The sequence below is a fragment of the Mastigoproctus giganteus genome, chromosome 13 (assembly GCF_048544385.1).
Source record: "Mastigoproctus giganteus isolate SK-2022 chromosome 13, ASM4854438v1, whole genome shotgun sequence".
NCBI classification, from domain to species: Eukaryota; Metazoa; Arthropoda; class Arachnida; order Uropygi; family Thelyphonidae; genus Mastigoproctus; species Mastigoproctus giganteus.
In genome coordinates, this window is record NC_143587.1 from 110,993,641 (window position 1) to 111,018,987 (window position 25,347).

General features: G+C 36.4%; 1 protein-coding gene across 3 annotated transcripts in view; it reads left to right on the plus strand.

Moving 5' to 3' along the window:
- The window catches only part of Unr (cold shock domain-containing Unr), a 344,942-nt gene that overhangs the window by 77,623 nt on the left and 241,972 nt on the right, over window positions 1-25,347 (plus strand). For 2 of the 3 annotated variants that reach the window (XM_090387109.1, XM_090387110.1), the window contains exons 3-4: window positions 8,807-8,980; window positions 12,887-12,983. In XM_090387109.1, coding sequence (XP_090243235.1) covers window positions 8,807-8,980; window positions 12,887-12,983 — 271 coding nt within the window. Of the gene's footprint in view, window positions 1-8,806; window positions 8,981-12,886; window positions 12,984-25,347 lie in introns of those variants that run through there. The other variant, XM_090387111.1, reaches the window with a different exon arrangement.

Below are 25,347 nucleotides of genomic sequence, written 5' to 3' on the forward strand. Positions count from 1 at the left end.
TAAAGGACGTCTCCCTTCAGATGAGGTCTAAAGGTAAAGTTGTGTCGTCATTTGTAATTCATTACAAATCATGCCTTTATGGGAAAAATTACCTCATTGAAATGTCTCCCTAATTTTATTTCTTTTCTGATATTTTATTCCTCTTTAAACTTATAACTTGAAGGAAAAGTTGGATTTGCACCAAACTTTTGATGTGTATCTTTCTGGTACCTAGGAGATCTGAGGTTCACTTTGGATTCCCCAGTTACTTACCCCCCCCCCCCACACACACACACACTGTCTCTATAGATATAATGCTCAAAATAAATTTGAGACAGCAGCTTAGCCTAGCCCTCATCAGGAATATTCCTGAGGACATTTCTGCATAATTTAATGTCGAATACTGTTGAAGGAGACGGCAGTCTCCGAAAGCTTCTGGTTTTATCGCTTTTAATCCAGTTTATTTTAGATAATTTTATTGCTTTGGTATATTTTAAACGTTTTATTGTAGTTTATTTTATCATAAATTATTGTAATATTTTAGTCTTCCGATAGTGTATCACATTATTTTATTATTTTTATAGTAATAATTTTTTATTCCTTGGCTGGTGTTTGTCTTTAATTATTACAGTATCATTTAAAGTCGCTAGGCTAAACTCTTTTTTTCATATACCCATTCCTCCCTTTAAAAAAAAGTGCTGCACAAATTCCACCTTTCAGCTACTTGTCACCTGGTAAAGTTTTTGTAAACACTTGTGTGCAGTATAGAAGAAAACTTCTGAGGTATGTTATTTGATAAGTAAATGTGCCTGAATGCAGTGCATATGCTACCAACTCGTTGAGACTGCTGTGTAATTTGCACTTGCATAAGTCTTGTAACAAGAAAATAGAAAAGATTTCTCTGCATTCTTATGCTAAGAAGAAATTTATTACAGCAGTCTGTGCAATAAATTAAATTAAAACCCTGCCATATGCAAAGTAATTGCTTATGGCAGCACAAAATTCCCCTGGATGTTCCTGTAGTTCTAGCATTTTTTTATAAACATTTGGTAATTAATCTTTACTTACGAATAGTACTGTCTTTATATAACCAGTTCTGACTCTTGCAGCCATAGTTTTATTAGTGGCCCACCCAACCACCCTCTACTTCTGCTACTACTATAAAAAGATCTGGATGCAGGGAATAACTTTGATATTATATACTTGGATCTTAGAAAGGCTTTTGATACTGTTGCACATGGAAGACTGCTTCACAAATTGGAGCAGTGTGGCATTGGAAGCAAATTGCTGCTATGGATAAAGGGGTGGTTGAGGGGGAGAAGACAGTTGTAATCAATGGACACTGCTCATCATGGACTAATGTTATTAGTGGAGTCCCTCAGAGTTCAGTGTTGGGTCCATTATTGTTTTCTGTATTTATAAATAATATTGATGATGGTATATCAAGCTTAATGTCCAAGTTTGCAGAGGATTCAAAGGTTGACAGGGTTGTTAAGGAAACTACTGATGCTATGTTGCTGCAACAGGATCTGGAAAAGTTGAGCAGATGAGCTGAGAGGTGGCAAAGTTTAACATTGACAAATGTAAAGTACTACATATGTGAAACAGCAACCCCAGAGCAATGCATCAACTCTGACAACTATCAACCACACTGACAGTGGTAGAGAATGAAAAGGACCTGGGGGGTAATCGTGCAGGCAGATATGTTCTCTGAGCAGTGCAGATGGGCTGCAAGAGTTAGCTCATGGTTTCTTGTCAATGATATACAGGAATTTTTCTAGCAGGAATGAGGAGGTGATTATTCCATTGTATAAGGCAATGGTCAGGCCACATCTTGTGTACTGTATGCAGGTCTGGAGGCCTCCTTTCAAGAAGGATGTAGAGCTGCTGCAACAAGATTAGTGAATGGAACAAAGGGTTGCTCTTATGAAGAAAGGCTTAAGTTTTGCAACTTACAGTGTCTGGAGACTAGGCACCGGCGAGTTGATCTGATAGAGGTGTATAAAGGTGTATATAAAGAGGTGGTTTGCGCATGCTCAATGCTGATGGGATTCTTCCTCTTGCTTAGAATAATCACCTGAGATGGCATAAATTCCAATCGAAGAAAGACAGATTTAGGATAGATGTGTGGAAATTTGCCTTTAGCCAGCGGGTAGTTGGTTGGTGGAACAGACTTCCATCCCTTGTTGTGGAAGTTGATAGCCTAAATAAGTTTAAGGCTCAGCTGGACAGCTATTTTGAACGAATGGAGGGGTGAAGTGGAAGTTTTTTTTTTTTGGCTGATGCTGCATAAGCTTTGCTTTCTTGCATCATATGCCTGTACTAATACTATCCAGTGGAACAATCTGATTCAGCCCTTTCCTTCTAGAGTTTACATAGGTAAAAACTCTTTTCTGTTTTTCTTTGCATCCTTTGCCAAGGATTTCTCATAATCTGTCTTTGCCTGCCTAATCTCCTTTCTGACTTGGTTACTGACCAGCTTATATCTATCATAGGCTTCCATGTCACCCATTAATTTATATGTATCTCATGCATTTTTCTTCTCTGCCATATGTCTCATTAGTTCATCTGAGATCCATTTAGGCCTAAACCTTGAGTTTAGGCCTAAATGGATCTCAGTTCTTTGAATGCTTCCCATTTTAAATTTGCTGTTGGTAACATCATCAGTTGGTCCCACTGTATAGAATTTAAAAACTGTCTCAGACCATTGTAGTTGCCTTTACGAAAGCAAAAACCTTTCCCTTTACCCCTGAAAGGTAGTTACCTCTTTGGGTAAATCTCACTTCAGCACACTGTGATCACTGCCACCTAGTGGTTCCTTTATCTGCAGATTCTTAATGCATGAAGAATCACTAGTGATAATCAGATCAAGAGTGTTACTAACTCTACTGGCCTCCCGAACATGCTGATGTAGAAAACATTCATCCAATAAATCCACAAATGCCTTGCTAATGTATGAGTGACCAACCTACAAATTCAGGTCAATATCTGGGAAATTAAAATTCCCCATTATAAGACTCTGATTTACTGGCCCACACTTTTATTTCCCTGTACAGTTTCTTATTATACTCATCAGAGTCATTAGGCCTATAGCACACTCCTACTCTCAATTTTGATCTTCCTATGCCTATGTCACACCAAACTGACTCGACACTGCACTGTCCACCGATGTCATCTGGCTTCACTTCCTTGGATTTTATGTGCTTAAATAATACCATAACCCCTCCTCCCTTCCTATCCTGTCTATCCTTTCTGTAGACATTATACTCTCCAAATTCCAGTTCTGCATTCCTTATATCTGTGTGACACCACGTCTCTGATATCCCAACAATATCTGCCTTTGATGTTTTGAGCAATACCTCAAATTCATCAAATTTATTCACCAAACTCCTAGCATTGGTGTATATGCAAGTATTATATGCACCTGTTCCTATTCTTAGCTACCCTAACACAGCCCATTTGTTTATTTGTAACACAATGACTCCCAGCAGTCTCTGAAATATCATGCATCTTGTTTTCCAGGCTGCTGCTCATTCCAATAGAAGCAGTGCAAGAATCACTTTCACCTCTGCCAGTGGCTACTGTCAATCTATTAGTCCTTGTATCCCCCCAAACTAGCAGTTTTCAGACCCACCTAACACTGCCTCAATAGCATCAGCAAATATTCTTACACCCTTTCTATTTAAGTGTATCGCATCCCTGTAGAAGCAGTCTCTCCTGTTAACATGTACAGACCAGGCTGAAAAAATCTATCCCTTGAGCCCTGCACAATTTTTCCAGGGCCGAATTGATTGACAAGGCTCTCATCATATACTCCCTGCTATCGTGTCTGGGCAGAATTGCAGACACTTTCAAATTCAGCCCTAAAATTCACGGCTTTTTTTCAACAGTTACCTGTACTTGTTAAGTTATCCTGCCAGTCTCCTACTCTTAATATCATTAGTGCCAATGTGTACAACTATATCACCTTTTGTGCCCTTAAAAGATGATATCCGCTCTACAACATCATCAACCTTTGCCCCTGGCAGACATACTCTGGTCCTATTCCACCTATCCTATTTACAAAGCATGTTCTCCATTTCCCTGACAATAGTCACCAACAACTACTAGTTCCTGTGGAACCAGCGCATTCTGCATTGGGGGTTGCCGCAGTGTTGCGTGATGACCAAGTGCAAGCTCTGCCATTGATGTGGTCTGCTGAGACCTTGATGGGCCCCTCAATTTATTAAGCTCTTGAACCCTGCTGTGTAAAAAGATGTCAGTTTTTATCATAATCAGTTTATGGCTTTGCTGCCCTTGTGCTGTAAAGCCTACAAATAAACAAACAACATCATGATCAGTGATCAACATTGTTTTTACCATGCATAAACTGAAAAATACTTTCCACAGACTTGTTTAAGTGAACCAACAAAATGGAAATTTCTAGAGGTTGAGGTTAGGGAAGATAATCAGGAAGTTTCTCCATATTGTTAATGGTGTCTTGGGTTGCATGTGCACTGTGTGTGTGTGTATTGTCATTTCTGTGAATTGTTCCTAAGTTCTTTCATAATTGTGCAATAGAGGGAAACAGGTATCCTGTGTGTTATCAAACACTCAGCCTAAAACACTGATGGATCCAATATCTCTCTATTACAGAAGTTTTAGGAGAAGTCTGGTTGGCCTGCCTCGCTAAAATCCACTCATGCACACCTTCTCGATGGTAAGCCCTGTTACGTCACTTAGGTGGCAATGAATGTGTAGAGTGGTTCTCTTCAAGATGCCTGGTCAGCGTGAAGAGGAAAAGACCAAACCCTCCAGCAGTGAGAGCACAACAATACAAATGGCCCTCAGTCCCCAGCAGCTTTCACTCTCCCTCTTACAGCAGCGAGAGGATCAGAGTGGAAGCAGAGGGTACTAAGAATCTGTGGGTACGACCAGACTGCCATGCACAGAAACTGAACTTGGACTGTTATAACGTACGATCACTCATCGGTGAAGACAGAATATTAGAGTTGGAAAAGGAATTAGAAAATGTGAATTGGAATATCATCGGTTTGGCTGAAACAAGAAAAAGAAATGAATCACTTATAAGTTTATCAAGTGGAAATCTGCTGTACACTAATGGAAACAGTGAAAGGAGTGAAGGTGGAGTTGGGTTTCTGGTCCCTAAAGATTTTAAAAACAACATTTTGGAATTCAAAAGTACATCACCAAGGGTGTCAAGACTAATATTCAAGATTTCTAAGAGGTACAAGCTAAAGATTATTATGATTTATGCACCAACATCGAGCCATGATGATGAAGAGGTTGAAGAAATGTACACTGAAATTGAGTCTTCTAGATGAGCAGAAAACCCACTACACTATTATTATGGGGGACTTCAATGCTAAGGTTGGAAAAAGGCAAAACAGCGCAGAAAGAGGAACTATAGGAAATTTTGGAATTGGTGAAAGAAATAAAAGAGGTGAAAGACTTGTGGAATTTGCAGAATCTCAAGGACTGTCAGTAATGAACACTTTTTTTCAAGAAAAGGGTGAACAGAAAGTGGACATGGAAGAGTCCAAATGGATTAACAACTAATGAAATCGACTTCATCCTCACTAACAGAAGATATATTGTGAATGATGTTACCGTCCTGAATAAGGTAAATGTTGGAAGTGATCACAGAATGGTAAGATGTACACTTGATATAGATAAAGGAAAGGAAAAAACTGTCTCGAGTAAATAATACAAAGGTCTTTGAAATGACAGAGAAGGAGAAAAAGCAGTATGTACTGGAACTTAAGAACAAGTTTGAGCATCTGAAGACTGCTCAGGACCAAGATATCGACGAGGAATATTACAACTTTCTGAAAGTGATAAAACCCAAGAAACCTATAGGGAAACAGAAATCCAAAGAAGAAAAAATTAGTCAAGAAACACTTGTCATGATGAACCAAAGACGACAAATGAAGAGCAAGAAAAACACTGACAAGGAGAAAATTGAGTATACTGAGTTATGCAAAGCCATTAGAAAGAGACTCAGGGAGGACATAAGAAGATTTAACACAAGAAAAGTAGAACAAGTATTAAGGGAAAACAAAGGATTTAAATCAGCAGCCATGAGCAGTAATACAGAAAGACAAATGATACTGAAACTGAAGAATAGCGATGGTGTACTTATAAACAGCAGAGAAGGCATAATTCAAATAGCAGAAGACTACTATAGAGAATTATACAAGGAGCGAGGGAATGATACCAGAAGTGGGGAACATGGATTGCAAAGTAGCAACACATACGACATACCCGATATTCTTCCTGATGTGGTAGAACATGCATTGAAGAATCGGAAAGCCCCGTGGGAAGATGAAGTTACTTTAGAGTTGTCAAAATTGGGAAAAAGAGACATAACACAAAAACTGGCAAGGCTCATCACAAAGTGCATTAGAAAAGGTGTGATGCCTAATCAGTGGAATAATGCAATCATAGTTTTGCTGCATAAGAAAGGAGATAAATTAGAAATTGGAAATTATAGACCAATTAGCTTGTTATCCCATATCTACAAGTTGTTCACAAGGGTCATTACTAACAGATTAGAAAGAATACTTGATGAGAATCAACCGAAAGTGCAAGCTGGCTTTAGGACAGGATTCTCAACTATGGATCACCTTCACGTAATATCACAGCTAATGGAGAAAGCAAATGAATATAAAACACCATTATGCCTGGCATTTGTGGATTATGAAAAGGCATTTGACTCCATACAGCATAAGGCAATGTTCCGGGCACTGGAAAGACAAGGCACAGATACTCCATATATTATGATTTTGAAGAAAATATATGAGAGTGCTACATCCTTTATTAGACTAGACAAAGACAGTAGCAAATTTAAAATCGAGAAAGGAGTTCGACAAGGAGACACAATATCTCCGAAGCTGTTTACTGCAGATTCTTAATGCAGGAAGAATCACTGCTCTTAACCAGATCAAGGGTATTGCTTTCTCTTGTTGCCTCTCTAACATGCTGCTATAGAAAACAGTCATCCAAGAAATCCACAACTCCTGCTTATGCATGAGTGACCAACCCACAAATTCCAGTCAACATCTGGAAAGTTAAAATCCCCCATTTGTAAGACATTGATTTACTGGCCCACTATTTCTCTGTATCTGTTTGGTATACTACTCTCAGTGATTAGACTTATAACACACTCCTACTGTTTGGTTTTTCCAGTGCACTGGTCAGTCATGTTGACTGGATGCACTGTGTTAGATGGCGCCTCCATAGCCAGGTGGGCTGGAGCAGCAGTGCGTAGCACATGCTTCTTGATTAGACCGGAGCCCGTGAGCCAACAAATACGGAGGATGCGGAAAGGTCAGGGAGTGACCACCGCATATCCCCAGAGCAATATGGCCTTAGTTGCTAATGCTCCTAAATAATAATATCAATAACAACTGTGTTAGATTTAATATACTTCTTAACTAAGAGCATAACCTGTCCACCCCTTGCGTAGTCTTTGTCCTTCCTATATGCTCTGTAATCCCCATATTCAAATTCAGCTTTGCTGGTGTATGGGTGACACCATGTTGCCGCTATCCATTGTCTGCATTTGATGACTTAATACATTAAAATTTATTTATTGTGCTCCTAGCATTAGTGTACATGCAAGTATACATGTGCCTGTTCTTTTATCTTAGTTACTCCAACACAGCCCATGTATTTACTTGTACGATGATGACCCACAGTAAAGCTTGAAATCCCTGATACCTTGCTTTCCAGGCTGCTGCAAGTTCCAGTAGAAGCAGCACAAAAATCTTTCACTTCTGCCTGTGCCTCTAGTTAAGCAATTAGTCTGTGTTCCCCCCATCCAAGCTAACAATTTTCTGACCCATCTCTCACTGTCTCAATAGCATCAGCAAATAAAATATTCTTGCACCCTATTCTGTTATGTATTCCATTCCTGTAAAAGCAGTGTCTCCTGTTAACGAGCCGACCGGGCTAGCCGAGTGGGTAAAGTACCTGCCCGGCAACCTAAAGGTCGCGGGTTCGATTCCTGCCTCGGGCTTGGATCAAAGTACTGCAAAAACCTTGGGAAGTGCAATATGGCCACAGAAGCCGATGCGCCAACAACTATCAAATCAAATCCTGTTAACGATCACAGACTATGCTGAAAAAATCCTAGCCCATGAGCCTTCCACCTCTTCAGGGCTGAATTTGTTGACAAGGTTGTCAACATGTAATCTCTCCTGTTGTGTCTGGGCAAACTTTCAAATTCAATCTTAACTGATGACTTTTTCCCATCATTGCTGTGTTCTTGTTAAGTAAGTCCTCAGATCACCTACTCTTAATATCATTAGTGCCAGTGTGTACAACAATATCTCCTTTTGTGCCCTTAAAAGATATCTGCTCTATAATGTCATCTACTATTGCCCCTGGCAGACATAACCTAGTCCCATTCCACCTATCCTTCTTCCACAATATAATTCTTGTTTCCCTGACAATAGAGACAGCGAAAATAACTACCTCTTGTGAGACCAGTGCATTTTGCTTTGGGAATTGCTGCTGTGTTGCCTGATGCACAAGTCTGAGCTCTGACATTGAGTTCGGCAGCTGAGAGCTTGATGGTCCCCCATTCCATTTTAATTCATTTGAGGTCATCCAACCTACCCTTCAAACATTGCCAGATGATGCAAGAATGATACAAAAACACACATTTTTGTGTGTATTATCAAGTTAATTTTGGAAGGAGGGGTAACAAAATCAAAATCATTTAACCACCTTTCTAAAAATTCATGCCATATGATGGGCATTAATATAATAATTACTAATGATAAATAATGATAAATAATGATTAATGAAATTGTTTATGCAGAATTTCCAGCCGCCAATCCAAGATAGTGCAATGCTAGCCTACCAGCGCTCTCCATCATTTAGCAAATCTTCTAATAATAGCAACAACAATCAGAATAATTTTTCAAGCAACTCATCCAGTCCTGTGGGATCTGCAGGTGGATTACGGGAAGCAGGAATTGTCGAAAAACTTTTAGTAAGTATATAATTATAAAATGCTTTCTATGTTTTTAGCAACCTGAGCTATTTTAGCTGTTTCATAGAGTTAAAACATAAATGTAATATTAAAACTGTAGCCACTTATTGTTAACTACCTTGGAAAATTAGAGACATTTAAACCTTACAAATAAGAGTTTTGAATAATATAATTCTCTCAATGGGTTTTAGCATCTTTTTTTTTTGTTGTTGTTGTTATCAGTTAAGTAGCAATACAGTGAAATTATCAGAACAAATAGTTTTAATGAAATTTTCATTATAATGAAAATATAAGTCTTAGATGCTTCCTTATTAGTAGTGGCAAATGACACAAGAAAGCAAGCTTATACAACATCAGCACAAAAAAAAGTTTCACCTATCCCACCTCTCTTGTTTATCTAGAATTCAAACAGATGGAAGCTTGTTCCTGCAATCATCCTTTCTCAATTTGAATTTATGTTACCTCTTGTGTAGTCTGAGCAAGAGGAAGAGTACCATTAATAGCTTGCTCAATCCATTCAAAGCCACGACACCTCAATCAGATCACCTTGCAGGTGCTCAGTCTCCAGACTTTGCAGTTTGCACCACTGAAGCCTTTACTGGTAATAGCATCCCTTTGTTCCCCTCTGTATCCATTCCTGCAACTCTACATCATTTGTAAAATGAAGCCTCCAGGCCTGTTACAGTACTTATGTGGCCTAACCACTGCTTTATACAATGAGATAATCACCTCGTTATCCCTGCTAGCAAAGTTCCTGTTTCCACTACCCTGAGTGAAGTACCACACAGTTGGTTGACTAATCTGGGCTTACTGTTACCCATATACAGTACCTTGCCTTTGTCAATGTAAGCTTTAACTGCCATTTCTCAAGCCATTTGCCTAATTTTTCTTATTCTTGTTGCAGTAGCTTACCTTGATTATTATCATTAACCAGCCTGCCAGCCTTTATATCATCTTTGTACATAGTCATTGAGCCTGATATATCCTTCTCAATATCATTAATAAATACCGAAAACACAAATGGACCCAGCATCAAAACCATCTTGGACTGCATTGATAACCCCTTTGTCTTCAACCACTCTTTTATTCCTTGTAGTAACTTGCCATTAATGCAACACTGCCCTGATTTTTATATCAGTCTTTTATATGGAAGGGTATCAAAAGTTTTTCTGGAATCTAAGTATATGATGTTAAAATTATTTTTTGCATCTAGTTACTTGATTACTGCATCATAGTATCCAGTCAGATTGGTCAGACAAGACTGCTCCTTAACAAATCCATGCTGTGACTGTAGTATAATTGCAGTCCTGTGTAGTTGGTATTGCATTGCTTCTTAGGTGCATTATGGCCTCACTGCCCTTGCACCGTAAAGCCTACAAACAAACAAGCATTGCTTCTTTAACCTATGACTTCATTATTTTCCCTGAACAGAAGTTAAGCTAACGGAAGATCTGGGAGAAGTCTCATCTGACGTTCCTAAAAGGAAGGAGGTAGAATCAGATCAGAAGATTATTCATTGCTCCACACAAATTAAACACCCAGGAGAGTCCTGGCAATTGGGAGACATCTGATGAAATGAAAGAAAAAAAATTCTATAAGTAAAATTTATACTATTCATCCACTACTAGCTAGGCACACAAAAAAAAAAATATAATAATAATAATCTGTGCGTTAGTAGTCATAAAAATGGATTGTTCAGTTGTAAAGATAAATTTTCATAATAGCATTGCATGTTAGCAGCAGTCGCAGATGGAACTTATAACAATATTAACATATTGGTTACTTTGGATTTGTTATAATGAAGCTGTGTTGCTTAATCACACAGGTGATTAAGCACATAGCTTCAGCATATGTGCTTCAGTAGATTTGAAGAAATATTTTATTTCTAATATAGTGGAGAGTACTATGAGCAATTAATATTTCATTGTAGAGTCATGGCAACAGGTGCTTAAAATTTGAGCTGAATTAATCAGTGATGAGATCTTGTAAATAATTATTGTAGAGTATCTTTGACAGTCTATCTTATGAGGACTTCACTAATAACATACAAGTATTATTCAGTTCTGCTGTGAATGAGCACACAAAAGAGCTCTGACGAAGTATGATTAAAAAAACAACTAGATTGTAGCACCATACAGTCCTCCAATTTTGCTGCCCTCCAAAATTTCTCGTGTATTACATAATCATTGATTCTGTGGCCCAGATTGCGTAAATCCATTAAACAGAAGATTTGGGAGTAGTCCCATCTGAAGGATGTAGAACTAGATCCCATTTTGAACAACTCTTGTAATTTTAAATATTTCATTAGGAGTGTAATTAAAGTTCTGTTTGTTTTGAATTTCCATTGAGTGTATTGTTGAGCATGTAATTGAATTACATACTTAATTGAAGTTATAAAATAAATAATAATAACTAGGGGGCTTTGCTCGACCACTCCTCTGCACACACTTTTCTATGTAAAATGTAGAGGTATATGGCATAAGTCAAATCTTTTCTACGTAAAAGTCACACCTGTCGAAACACACTGCTCAATATGTAATCAGGAAATTACATATATAATTATTTACCTGTGCATTTGTAGTGCATGGCATTCTCAAGTTCGAATAAATATCACGATAAATCTGCAGAACGGTGTTACACCCTGCAACGTGGCGGCAAGAAAAACAGTGGGAAAGCAGTGATTAACAGGTTGACTTCCATATTTCGACAAACAGACAGGAACAAAATAGTGATTGGCAGATGCCATTGCCCTCCTAGGTTGATATGCCTAGGGTGTTTTTCCCCACATTTGCCGCTGTTTTTAAATCTGGAACTCTTTTTCCCATTTTAAAACAGCAGGTTAGAGGGATAAACATCCTACTTAGCCCCCCTCCTTGACTACAAAACAATCGAAAAGGAAGGTGCCTTCACCTTCAATTATCGCCATCTTCCTCGCTTTCATCCATGTACCTGCCGGTGTGTACTATACTGGACTTCAGCCAATATCACTATGTAGTTATTTACCTGTGTTTACATAGGTCACTTAGGTAAAGGCCTTTTGCTTTGGATTCCATAATTCATGAGGAATATTGTTGCATCCGAAAGAGCAGGACTAAAATATTTATAAACTATACAAATATTTAACTACAATATACAAATATACAAAAACGTTACAATGGAACATCAAATGTTAGACACCGAATCACGTGCACAAGGTTGGTGAACGTTATGGAGGCAGTTGTCAATAATTAATTGCATTTGTAGTGATGTATTGGCTCGAATAAATGTCACTAGGAGGAAAACTTTTTTTTTTTAATGTATAGATAGATAATAATAATAATGCAAATTGCCAACTGGTGGGGGGGGATATATGTTAAATAGAATAACAAGAAAACGAATGTAGAAATAAGAAAGGAGAAAAGGGAGGGAAGTAGTTTAGTGCAGTCCAAGGCATCAAATGCTAAACCTGAGCAGAGACGATAAGGGGAGGGGAAAAGGAATAAAAGAAACAGTAAATGTAGAGAATAAAAGAACAGTAATGGTAGAGGCACCATTGGTAGGTAGTGATAATGCACTTGGATGATGAAGAAATATTGCAGTAATTAAAGACACAGGTTTTAATTTCAGGAAAGGGGACTGTGACAGTTTAAGATGCTACATGGTATCTGTCAACTGGGCAGATATAATAATATTGATAATGGTTTTTATTAATATCTGCTCAGCATTGATATAAATTAAGGGAACTAGTTCATTCTCTACCAGCAAGAATTTTGAAGTGATTCATACTGAAGGAGGGATTACATATTATTAGTTGAAAAATTGCATGGGTGACTAATTTTTTGTCTGATGTCTGTATACTAAAGTAAAGTCTTGACACTTTTATGCTAGTGTGAGTGTACCTCTATTAACACTCTTATTTTCTTCTAGCATTCTTATGGTTTTATCCAGTGTTGTGAACGTCAAGCTAGGCTTTTTTTTCATTATAGTCAGTATACAGGAAATATTGAACATCTAAAATTAGGAGGTAAGATTTTTTTAATTTCATGTGATACTATCAGAAATTAATGTTTGTCCATTTAAATTGAAGTAATGTCAGATATGAGGCATGGGAATTTAAACTGTCAATTTAAAAAAAAAAAAAAAAAAAAAAATTTTTTTTTAAAGCTACCCAGAGAAAGAACGGAAGTGACATTTAGTTCCATTTTGAAGATAGTTAAACCATTTCTCTTCACTGTAGTTTTTTTTTGGCACATCTGACATTAACTCCCTCCTTATGCATTATCCATTGTGGTTGCCTAAGATGGCATTATTGACTTACTTATTTGGTGATATTTAATGTTCATTCACTTCTATTAGCATTGGTTGAAGTAAGAGAATTATTAAAGGATGATATGATAGCTAGATCGTGTTAATGAAGGAAAAAAATAGAACTACTTTGGTGTTTTGTAGGACCGAGTGAAACATAATTGTGCTGGAACAAAGATTAAATATCTAAGTCTGATATTAGATAGTAAGCTTAACTTCCAAGCACATATCACATATCTACGAACTACTTGTCTAAAACAGTTGAACATGCTTCGATCAGTCTCATCCATGTCGTGGGGAGCTGATCGGTACTCCTTACTTCACCTGTACAAATCTCTGATCCGTTCACGCTTAGATTATGGTTCTCCCGTATATGACTCAGCTAGGAAAAGCACATTAGACCGGCTGAATGTCATCCAGCACAGTGCCCTGAGGACTGCTCTGGGGGCATTCAGGACTTCTCCCATGCAAAGTCTTTGTATCGAAGCCCACGAGCCTCCATTACATCTTCGTAGAAAAACATTATTGCTTTTCTATGCTTCTAAGATCCAGAGTCTTCCATCGCACCCCAGTTGGGAGTATCTTTATCACACTCGGTGGGATTCCTTTTATGAGAATAAGCCACATGAAAATCGACCTGCTTCTCTCAGGATCAAAGATCTTATTCTGAGTTGGAACATTGATTTAGCTGATATTTTTCAGAACACAACTGCACCTATTCCACCTTGGACGTATGTTTGTGCCTCACATGACACACATTTTCTCCAGTGGGGGAAGAATGTCATATCTTCCAATAACATGAGACAGTTGCACTCTGCTCATGCTACTCTTAACTCCGATTTCTGTAAAATATATACTGATGGGTCCAAAACTGATAGTATGGTAAGTGCTGCAGCTGTTTTTCCTACATGTACAATTTCAGCCACACTACCTTTATCATGCAGTGTCTTCACTTCTGAACTTTATGCCATCAAGTTAGCACTTAGTAAGATTATTGAACTTTGCATCTCACCCGCAATAATTTACACGGATTCCCTCAGTGCTATCAATGCCATAAGGAAGAATTTCTCCTCTTCTCATCCTACATTGAAAGAAATTCATTCCCAACTATTTTCCTGTAGTATGTCCAATCAGTCAATCTGCTTTTGCTGGATCCCTGGCCATTCTGGCATTCCGGGAAATGAAAGTGCAGACTTTGCCGCTAAACATCCTCAACCCACTCTCTCACAACATCCTCAGGTTCCATACACTGATTACAAACCTGTTATTCGTAAAGCATGTTACCACAACTGGTCACAGATATGGAAAAGAAATACTAACAGCAAACTTTACCAAATAAAACAAGAACCAAAGCTGTGGCTCTCTTGCTTCAGACCAAACAGACGTGAGGAAGTGGTGTTGGCAAGGCTAAGAATTGGACATACACATCATACCCATCTCCACTTGCTATTGGGAGAAGTCCCACCTCAGTGTTCATCCTGTAACACTCGGCTTACTGTGCGCCATTTTCTGCTTGATTGTCCCTTGCATTCAACCATCTGGTCAAACACTTTTCAATCAGTTTCCAGGCTTAACGTATCACCTGACTTATCTCATATACTAGGAAACAATGCAAATATTGAAGAACTCTTAATATACTTAAAATGTATTGGCCTATACAAAAGTATATAATTTAACAACTATAAAGATAGGGTCATGCAATTAAACAATGAATAGACACAATTTGGCCTCAGATGCCCTTGTGTCTTTAAACCCAACAACAACAACAAATATCTAAGTTTTTGCATGGTTTTAACTAAAAACTTAATCTTGAAATTTCTGGGGTTTTTTTTTTTTTTTTTAGTATTCAAAGGATCTTTTTCTGTAAATAAACTTAAAATCATGAAATAAAATGTATACATGGAAAAATGTGCTCATCTAGAACCAAAATGATTTTGTTACCCCTACATGCAAATGGAGAGTTCTGAGGGGGTGTCTATTAAGTTGCATCCCCCCACAAGAAAGTTATGAGTCTGGGAAAGGGTGTGCAATTCTTGCACCCTTATACAGCTATCCCTGGGGAAAAAATAATATGAAGTGAAAAGATACTGTTCAACTATTCAAACTGTTACACGTGAACCAGGAGCTGTACTGAAAAAGTTTTTTTTCTATCAGAAGTTTCAATGTGTGTGTATTGTAGCCGTTTATTATTATTTATAGTCTATGTTAAACCTCTAGCATTTTTGCTGTTATGGGCATTGCATCAGACATCCATGTAAAATTTGCTTATTTTTGCTAATTGCAATAAAGATATATATTTATTTTTCTTTCTTGTGGTATGACTGACCAAGAAAAAAAAAATTTTACAAAAGTCAGTTTTAAATTGTAACAGCCTAGTTTTGAGCTGGGGTAGGGATAACAGATAGCTGGCAGTTTGGTTGCAGGCTGCTTGTGGCCCATTAGTTGGGCACACCTAGTTTATATCATAAGGAAGTCTGTTAGAAGATTATAGGATTGGATTGTCTTGTTGCTATTCATGAGGAAAAGTTAGCAATTGATAATTACACTGGAGAACTGAATTTTTCAGTTCTCCCGCGCATGCTTTTCTACGTAAAAGACACTGATCGAAATTTAATCTAATATATATAAAAGGAAAAGAGAAAGTGTAAGAAAAAACTAAAAAGTAAAATTGTGTGGATGTTGAGTGAATGAAAGCTATTATTAATTGCATGTTGTTGTTATTATTATTATCTTTATTTCTCCTAGGAGACACCCAGTTACAGCTGGGGGAAGATACAGATTTATGTTACAGAATATAAGACAATATACAATTTTAAAATACATGTAATACAGCACTTGTTATATGATTTATATAATATTTGTGGAACTAATATCTGGATTCTATCTTAGCCTCTTCCCTGGACAGACTTGATGGCTATGCAGGCCCTCAAGGGCCTTATGGTTATCCAAGCTGACACCATGCTGTAGCTTTTCCTAGCTGGCATGGTGTGGCCATTAGGGTAACCCCCAGGCCAGTGTGGGACAAAGCTGCAAAAAGTACGCTCCATCATAGGAATCTCTTTCCCTATGTTCTTTTATTCCTACCACCTGGGACAATTGGGTCTCCCCACTGCTCACTTTCAACTCCCACCCTCTGGACCAGAATGGGCATCCTGTACCAGGAGTCCCCTTACTGTCTCTCCTTTCAAATCAGACGAGTGCCTCAACTATTGCCCCGTCTGTTCTCTGCTCCTTTTATCCCACCCTCTTCCTATCTCCCCATTATCTCCTTTACAATAAATTTTTTTGGGCTCTCCTTGGATGCCTAGGTATACTAGGGTTTACCCAGAGCTTTCTTCTCTCCTAATGTGTCCTGGCCCATCTCCCAGTGGTGGTGATGAAAACTGGGGGTGTAAGTGGCCAGAGGAACAACACAACCCACACTAATACTTCACAAAACACATACTAACACACACACCCTAGCCTTATGCAGAGTATTGTAATCTACACAGAATAAAAATGCACAGTTTGGGGGAGACCCCTGGTGCTGCCAGACAAAATACACTGTCACTATGATCAATATCTAATCAGGAAATGACCTATGTAATTATTTACTTGTGCATTTGTAGTGTGTGGCATTTTCAAGGTCAAATAAATTTCACTATTTGAAATTTATTTATTTACCTGCATTTACTTAGGTCACTTAGGAAAAGGCCTTTTGCTTCAGGTTTCATAATGCATGAGGAATATTGTTGCATCCCAAAGAGCAGGACTAAAATATTTCACTGAAATATTTGCAAACTGTACAAATATTTAAAATAATTAGAAACTATACAAATACTTAAAATAATTACAAAATACTAAATTACTATATTTACAAATACAGGCAGCGCCCGTATAACACGGTACTTCTACAACACTGTTTCACTCTAACACGATTGATAAATTGTGATAATCCTTGCACAACACGCTACTTCTACAACAAGGTTTCGCTCTAACACGGTTTGAGAATTGCTGGCAATGTCGCATAACACAGTATTTTTGAGCTTTTGCGCTGGGAAAATGTTAGATGTAATTTTCAACGTTTCCAGTCCTTTTTGTGAATCCCTGCTGTTGACTCGCTAGTCGTTGTCACCTTCATGGTATTTTTCAAAAGCACATTTCTGGAGGTCACTACCATAAAACAAAAACAGTTTGCAGTTTCCGGTTTATTGGTCTTTTCTGTTAGCGTAATCAATTATAAACATGTGGTAAACTCTATCTTCTTGCATTTGCAATAGTACTGTTAGCTGGAATTCTGTGGGTTTTCACGTTATGGTGAAATGTGTTTCACCTTCCATGAAATATTCAATCATATATAAAAAACATAAATAAATTTTCAGAAACTCAACTCCGTATCGTATTTGTTGCAACTTGTGCATGCTGCGTTCTTTGTTATTAACTGCTTATCATTTTTCCTGTTTTAAATTTTACAACCAAAAAAAAAAGTCAGTGAACAGAAATATCAATTAGTATGTACATATAACAGTACGTATTAATTAAGCTATGTATGCAAGCGTAAATTTATTTTTATTGTGCTGACTGGAAAATATTCTTCCGATTTTCACATATCATTTAAAGTGGGGGTCCACTGTATTTTCCTGGGTTAGGTTCTGTGCTATTGAACTTGTTTGAGACCATAAAAAATAGACTTTGAAGAGTGCAGTTCGTGACTTAAAGAGAGCAGAAGGTACATGAAATCTAGATGCTGCAGAAGAGATTGTGCTTAACATAGATGAAGAGGAAGAAAATTAAATGAATGTATGTTAGCTCACATAAGTATCACAGTTTGTAACGTAAGATGTTTGTTCAGTTATTACTATTTAAGTTACTACTGTTATAAAAATAAAGTTAAAATATTAAGTTATTACTACTAATAAAAATTAAGTTTCCCATAGTTATAAAAAAAGGCTTTGTTTGTTAGCTTTTGGAACATACCACCCCCCCTTTGTACTGTTTCTTAGTCCCGTATAACATGGTTTTGCATTGCACGATATTTTGTAGGAACCAAATTACCATGTTATACAAGGGTTACCTGTATACAATATTCATTAATATACAAAAAAAACGTTACAATGGAGCATCAAATGTTAGACAGTGAATCATGTGCACGAGGTTGGTGAATGTTATGGAGGCAGTTGTCAATAATTAATTGCATTTGTAGTGATGTAATTGCCTTGCCCTCTTCTCTCATTGGCTCGAATAAATATCACTAGGAGGAAAACTTTAATGTATAGAGGGATATAGGTTCGTATAAGTTTAGAGTTATGATTCAAGTTATGGAGGTATATAATTATCATACCAGTAGTGCAAATGCATCATTCTTTACATAGCTACAATGAAATCAGTTTGCACATAAGTGCCGTACAATTTCATGTTAGCCGGGTGGGTAAAGTGCCTGCCTGGCAACCCAAAGGTCGCAGGTTCGAATCCCGCCTTGGGCTTGGATCAAAGTACTACAAAAAAAAATCTTGGGAGGTGCACTATGGCCACAGAAGCCAATGCGCCAATAACTACCAAAAAAAAAAAAAAAACAATTCATGTTGCAAAGCAAATGACAGCAAATTTACCCACTATTGATATTCTAATAAATAGCACTTCCCAACTAAGTGAAATGTACTATTATTTATTCTCACTGAGTGCCATCAGTAAGTAACTAGTTGGAAATAACTCAGTTGTGCTAAGTTTCTGCAGTATGAGAGATGCTAAAGGGTGTAGATCATTTAAACAATTTTAAAGTATAAGTTTAGGGCTGCAATGCTTCAAAGTTATCGAATTGGCATTACTTGAACTGTTATTCAAGTAGTGCGTGTGCATATTCTTACTATCCTTAATATAAACAGCGAGTGCCAAAGAGAAGGTGTATATATATATATATAATTTTTTTTGTTGTTGTTTCCATCGAAAAACCAGAAACTGTTCAAGTAATGCAAATGAATCATTCTGTATATAGCTATAATGGCAAGTTTGACTTTGTTCATAAAAGCGTCATGCATGTAAAGTATATACTTTACATGCATGACGCTTTTATGAACAAAGTCTAATGAACAAAAAATCTAATATTAATTCAATATTAGATTTTTTGTATTGTGGTGTATTTTGAAATCGCTACTGCTCCCGCAACTAACAGTGTTAGGATCTTATATGCATTTTAGTATGTGTGCAGCATTATTCTGCTACAATGCACCATCTTGTAACCTGCATTTCAAGTTATGTGCATATTTATTTTTGACACCTTGTTTGCCATTACACATACAAATATATATATATAGCAAATCAAAATATGGAACCCACACACTGCCATGTTACACTCTTTCTCAATAGTGTTATTTCAGTTGTGTGGTTGCCGTGAGTTCATATTGCATATTTTGATATTATATATTTTGTGTACAAAAACTTTTATACAGTTCGTGTGTGTGTATTCTTACTATAAACAGTGAGTGCCAAAGAAGATATTGTTTTCTGTTGTTTCCATCGAAAAACCAGAAAGCATTAAATATTGAAATATTTAATGCTTTCTTTTTAAATATTTATTATTTAATTTATATAAAATATATTAAATATTTAATATATAAAAATAAGTTTTAAAATTTTGGCAAAAATGGTTTCCAACGATAATTTGACAAGTCATTACAGATTTAATTTGGAATGGGGGGGGGGAATTCTCCATTTCCTTTCATAGAAAAATTAGCCATTTAAAATGATACAATATTGCTGATGTGCTTTATTTCAATAAATTTTTATTTAATAACCTCTGAGTTTTAATGTTATTTACCAGTCTTAGTGTAATATGTATGTATGTTTTGTATTATTTTTTTTATTTAATTTTTGAACATATGTCACCTGTTGTGACAGGATGAGCTGTAATTTGAAATACGTATAATGAAATTTGATGTCTAAATTGAGTCTTGCTACTTGTGAACAGCTTGTTTAATTTAAAAAAAGATTGCCAAAATCATTTATAGTCAAACATTGTTATCACAAAATTTTGTTGCTGTACTATTAGTATGTACAGTACAGTTGGTCGTCGACTTACGACCGACTTCCGTTCTGACTGACAGGTCGTATGTCGGCCATATATTTATTAACAGTATTTTTTAACCTTTCTAATCTTTTTATCATCTTTATGATTTATTTTTATAATCTTTTATTTTTCATTTTAAATACAGTAATGTTTTTATCTTTTACTTAGCGATACTGAATATACCTTCGTTTTTACGCCTAGGCTCTCTCTCTCTCTCTCTCTCTCTATGAGGTTAAATTCAAATGTTCTCTACATTTTAATTGGTTTATTATTCATACTGTTTATAAAAAAACAAAACTACGATCTATAATTATATTGTACATAATGTACTGTAAACACAAAAATACAATCTAAAATTAATACAAATGAAATTTACAAAATCAATTTTCAATCTTTGCTTGTGCTGGGTTGTGCATCGTCAGGGCCATGTTCTTGGGTTGAGGTAGGAGATGTTTATTTTTAGAGACATTATGCAAAGAAAATCTTTTTTTAAAAATGCTTAAACCACCCAGTACTAGCCTGAAAATCTTCTGTGTAATCGTCTCCGGTGCATGATTTTAAACTGAAACAAACTTCTAGCCTTTGCTTGCACTGTGTGAAGGCTCATGGATGTATTTTTTCGTATTAAATCTTCCATCCACATAAACAACAATTTCTCCATTTCACGGATGGGTTCCTGTCGTTGTTTGGTTAAAATTTTAGACTTAATAAGTGCAGAACCTTTCACAGCTTCCCGAATTCTTTCTTTGTCCTTAAGTATCGTCAATACCATGGAATGTGATAACTTCAAGTCACATGCTATCGTATTCACTTTCTTTCCGCCTTCATACTGCTGGATAATTTTCATTTTACACTCTAAATCAATAGTTTTCCTTGACTTTTTAGCTGGCGTATATGTAGATGAAGTCATTTTCCTTTTACTAAACATTTTATGCGTATTTCAGTAGAATTTTAATTAATACACCACATGCAACAGATACTTGAAAGCGACTGGGTGTATGTGCCTGGTGCTGTCTTCAGGCCTCCCGTCATCGATGTGCCTCCTCACCTGGGTTGTGGGTGTCACGGGTAGTGATTTCCTGATTTATTATTAATCAATTTATTTATTATTATTATTTTTTTTTTTTGTGGTCGTAAGTGTGGCCGGTCGTAAGTCGCATAGGTCGTAAGTTGACGACCAAGTGTATATACTATCATTACAAAGTATGTCACTTTAAATTTTGTATTTCTACTCAATTTCTGCTGAATTGCATGCAGAATCATGGAAATTTGCATACCTCTCAGGCTACAAATGTACATGCAATACAATTCATCCTCACTCTACTGAAACCAAAGTACACTTCGATTGCTAATGATACAATATGAAAGAATGACAATTCTTCAAAGAAAAAATACTTTCACATTGGAGGACTAAAAAAAATTTTCCTATTCTTCCATAAGGAATTCAAAACAAGGTATGTATGGGCAGTCTTTTTCAATTTCGTGCATAACAGAGTTTCATTTTTGCCACCATAATTGTTATGCAGCATGATGTATAAAAGACATACGTTAAAACAAGTGCTGTGCTGCACATTATATATGCTGCTCATTAAATACACATGTGCAAGAAAGGTGTATTTGGGATATTACTTGTGTAGCTCGTGCCAAAAAGGGTGACACTTCTTTAGTGAATAACTGATCAGTTATTTGCTGATAACTTAGCTAGAACTGCAAAATACAGCCATGAAAGTTGTTTCATCGAGCACTTGTGTCAGCTAATCAACTCGCAGCTATTCTATAATAACTCTTCTTACAGAATAAGAAGAGAATGAAGAGAAATTCTGGTAGCATTTCTGGCTACAAACAGTAAATCAGTTAACCTCAGTGCATTTGCATTCCAGGAAGATGTCACAAAAGTATCCTGTGTTACCAGAAAAAAAAAGCCAGACCATTTTTCTGACAGGTTGTGTGCATTGTGACAGTAAAATTGTTCAAACTGGAGGGAGCAAAAAAGCCATAGATAGTCATATTTTACAATTCTATAAAAGCAATGGGAGGTGGGGCGGCTTGATGTAGTTGAATGAGTTGTATGCTATATGTGATATCAGCTAGAATCTATGATGATCTGTTTGGATTTTTTTTCCCCCCTAGTGAATTTAGAAGGTATCAGTTTGCAAGTGATATGTAGGTGGTAATATGCAAAGAAGGCCTGGTCATAATAAAAATGACAATAAAAGATGGGCACATGAAAAAAAAGTATTGTAATTGTTTTTTGTATTTCAGCCATGCAAAATTCATACTTAGTGAATGTGACACAAAGCATGAAAAAATGGATATGAATGATTTCCCATTTATATTTCATATTTATTATAATAGAAATTTATTTTTTTATTGTAATCTAACATTTATCCCTTTGCTTTAAATGTTTATACCTGATAACATAAATGCATTAATTGAATCAGAAACAAATTTTCTGACAGTATGTTATATATGAGAAACAAAACCTTATTGTTTCTCTGAGGGACAGAATAAAAACTTGGGAAATGTTTTTGTGAGCATTACTTGTCATTTAGAAATAGATTTGATTTTGAGCTGTGCATTAACAGTGAAATACATAGAGGACTACTTCCTTCATCTACAAAAGTGGCATTTTTTTTTTTTTATATCACAGACAGGTCAGCTGATATAGGAGATGCAGCTGTCACTATATAATGTATTAAATGTGTGTAAGGGCTACCATATTCATATCTTGTCTTAGGCTCAAGTTTATAGAACTTAAGAATTGTTTTTGTGAGGTTAAGCCTAACCTCACAAAACTTAAAAATTGAAGAGTGGGGAAAGAAACCAGGCGAAAGAACATTTTAGCTTTTCATGTGATTGAAACCATCAAAAGTATGAATTAATGAATTTGATTAAGTCTTCGTAAATATTTAGTATAGTAAATGTTATGAAGGGAAATTTTAACTTATTTTTATTTTGATGTTCATTTCATAATCCTGTCCTTTATCTTCCATTTTTTTTCCCTTCTGATATCCTCCTTTTAAGCCACTGGTGTTTGCCGACTGTACTTGTATGCCATTTTTAAAAAATCAAAGTGAATGAATTACTTTCTTTTTAAATATTGCTGCTTAAAATCTTTTTTGGTGGGCTTGGATATCACATAGGAAGGAACAGATCTGAATGGAGATATAGAGGAATTGAAAGCAGGGGTCCATGCTGGTTCTGATTGCTCCTGCAGGTAGGGGATATGTCTAGGAGTATTGAGGGACAAATGTCCCCAGGGTAAACAGCTGCACCAGATATGGTGTAGATTTCAACTTCAGATCTGGTGTCCCTACATGATATATGGACTTGGAGCAGCTGACTAGCTTATTCTTCTTGATGTCCCTTGTGGGGAAGTGAATAAATCTTTAACATGGAACATTGTGTGCTTCAATATAGCATTATTTTTATTACATAACTGAATAATCATCTGATGCAAATAGGAGTAGGAATTTGTAAAGGAGTTATGGAAGAACTGTATTCGTTAAATTTTCATTATAACAGTTGATTGTACTGATAAATCCTGAATGTTTCTTTTTTATTTTCCATCTTTTTAGAAGCATTTGCCTATTTCTACTTTTACTACTACCTGCCACATCCTTTTTTTTTTTTTTTAAGTCCTAAACACAGCTCACAATCATAAGTGTTTCGAAACAATCTTTTCACCTTTGATGTCCATTTTCTCTACATACAAAATTATCTACTATCAACAAGTGACATTTGGATGATAAGATTTGCCGTGGTTTGTGTTGAGGGCAAAGTACTTATTTTTTTTTTCTTGCCAAAATGAGAAGCATTTGTATATTTGCCAAAAACATCAGCTATCTGGAACTATCCTTAAAACACCAAGTTACTTACTTCCAAGTTCATGACAAAAGCCGATTTGATTAGATTCTGAAATTTGAAAAAACAGGAAATCTCTGCAATAGAGAGTGAACTAGTTGTCTTAGAGTTTACCAAAAATTGGCACATCAATAGCTGAATCTGTTGATGAATAAACTACTACTGCAATCACAGCATTTCATATCATGTGTGTGGCTTCTTGAACCCTTCATTCATTGGAGTACTCAACAAGAGTCTCCTTGTTTATGCCCAGTGGTTGCTAGATAAAATGGAAATAGAATCATCTTGGTTGGTGATTAACTGAAACACATTTTTCATTAAAGGAGACCGCAAACACTTATTGTCATATGGTTGTTGTATTGGTTCTCAAATCATCCACATGAGTTTCAGGAAGCCCTTTCCATTTTCCAAAGGTGATTGTGTGATTCAGTGCAGTTTTACCACTTCATTTATCCATTTTTTTAAGACTTCTTTTGATGGAAACCACATCTTTAGAGGACAATATTATAAAACCTTGTTAGAAGAGGATTGTGCCAAATTTACAAGAGTGCTACTGCCTTCTAAACAATCTTCATACATGATGTAAAGCTGCTATGTGTTGTTTGACTAGTTTCTATGCTACTTGCACTAAATGTTTGCACCCGATAGAATAACTAGTAAGAATTTCATCAATGCTAGGCCTCTACATTTAATACACTTCACTTGACTCCTGCCAGTTTTTGGCTATGGGAGTATTTTAAAGGCTTTGTTTAGTCTTTATGGAATAACATTCACCATGTTTCAGTTGTCTCTGTAGTCTTGTAGGCAAGTGTGAGCAATGTTCCTCTTTTACTTAGTTACAGATCAAAGAGGTGAGCCTATAGAACATGTCTGACATAACAGGTATAGATCATTTAATGACACTGTTAAGTCCTTAGAAAATAAGTTAATAACATGTTATATGGATGTTTTTCTTTGAAAAAAAATTTAAATGTAAATTTAAAATTTTTAATAAATGAAATAAGAGCAGCAGGCTAGCTACAAAGGGTACTAGGAAAGTTTTGCAATATGACGCAACAATGAATCACAGGAAGCTGCTTGTTGCTGCATGTTGAGACATGTTTATACGTGCATAGTAGCCGCCGCGCCAAGTCTCTGGGCTCAGTTATTCATTAGTAGTGAGAGTGTAAAGTGCTTG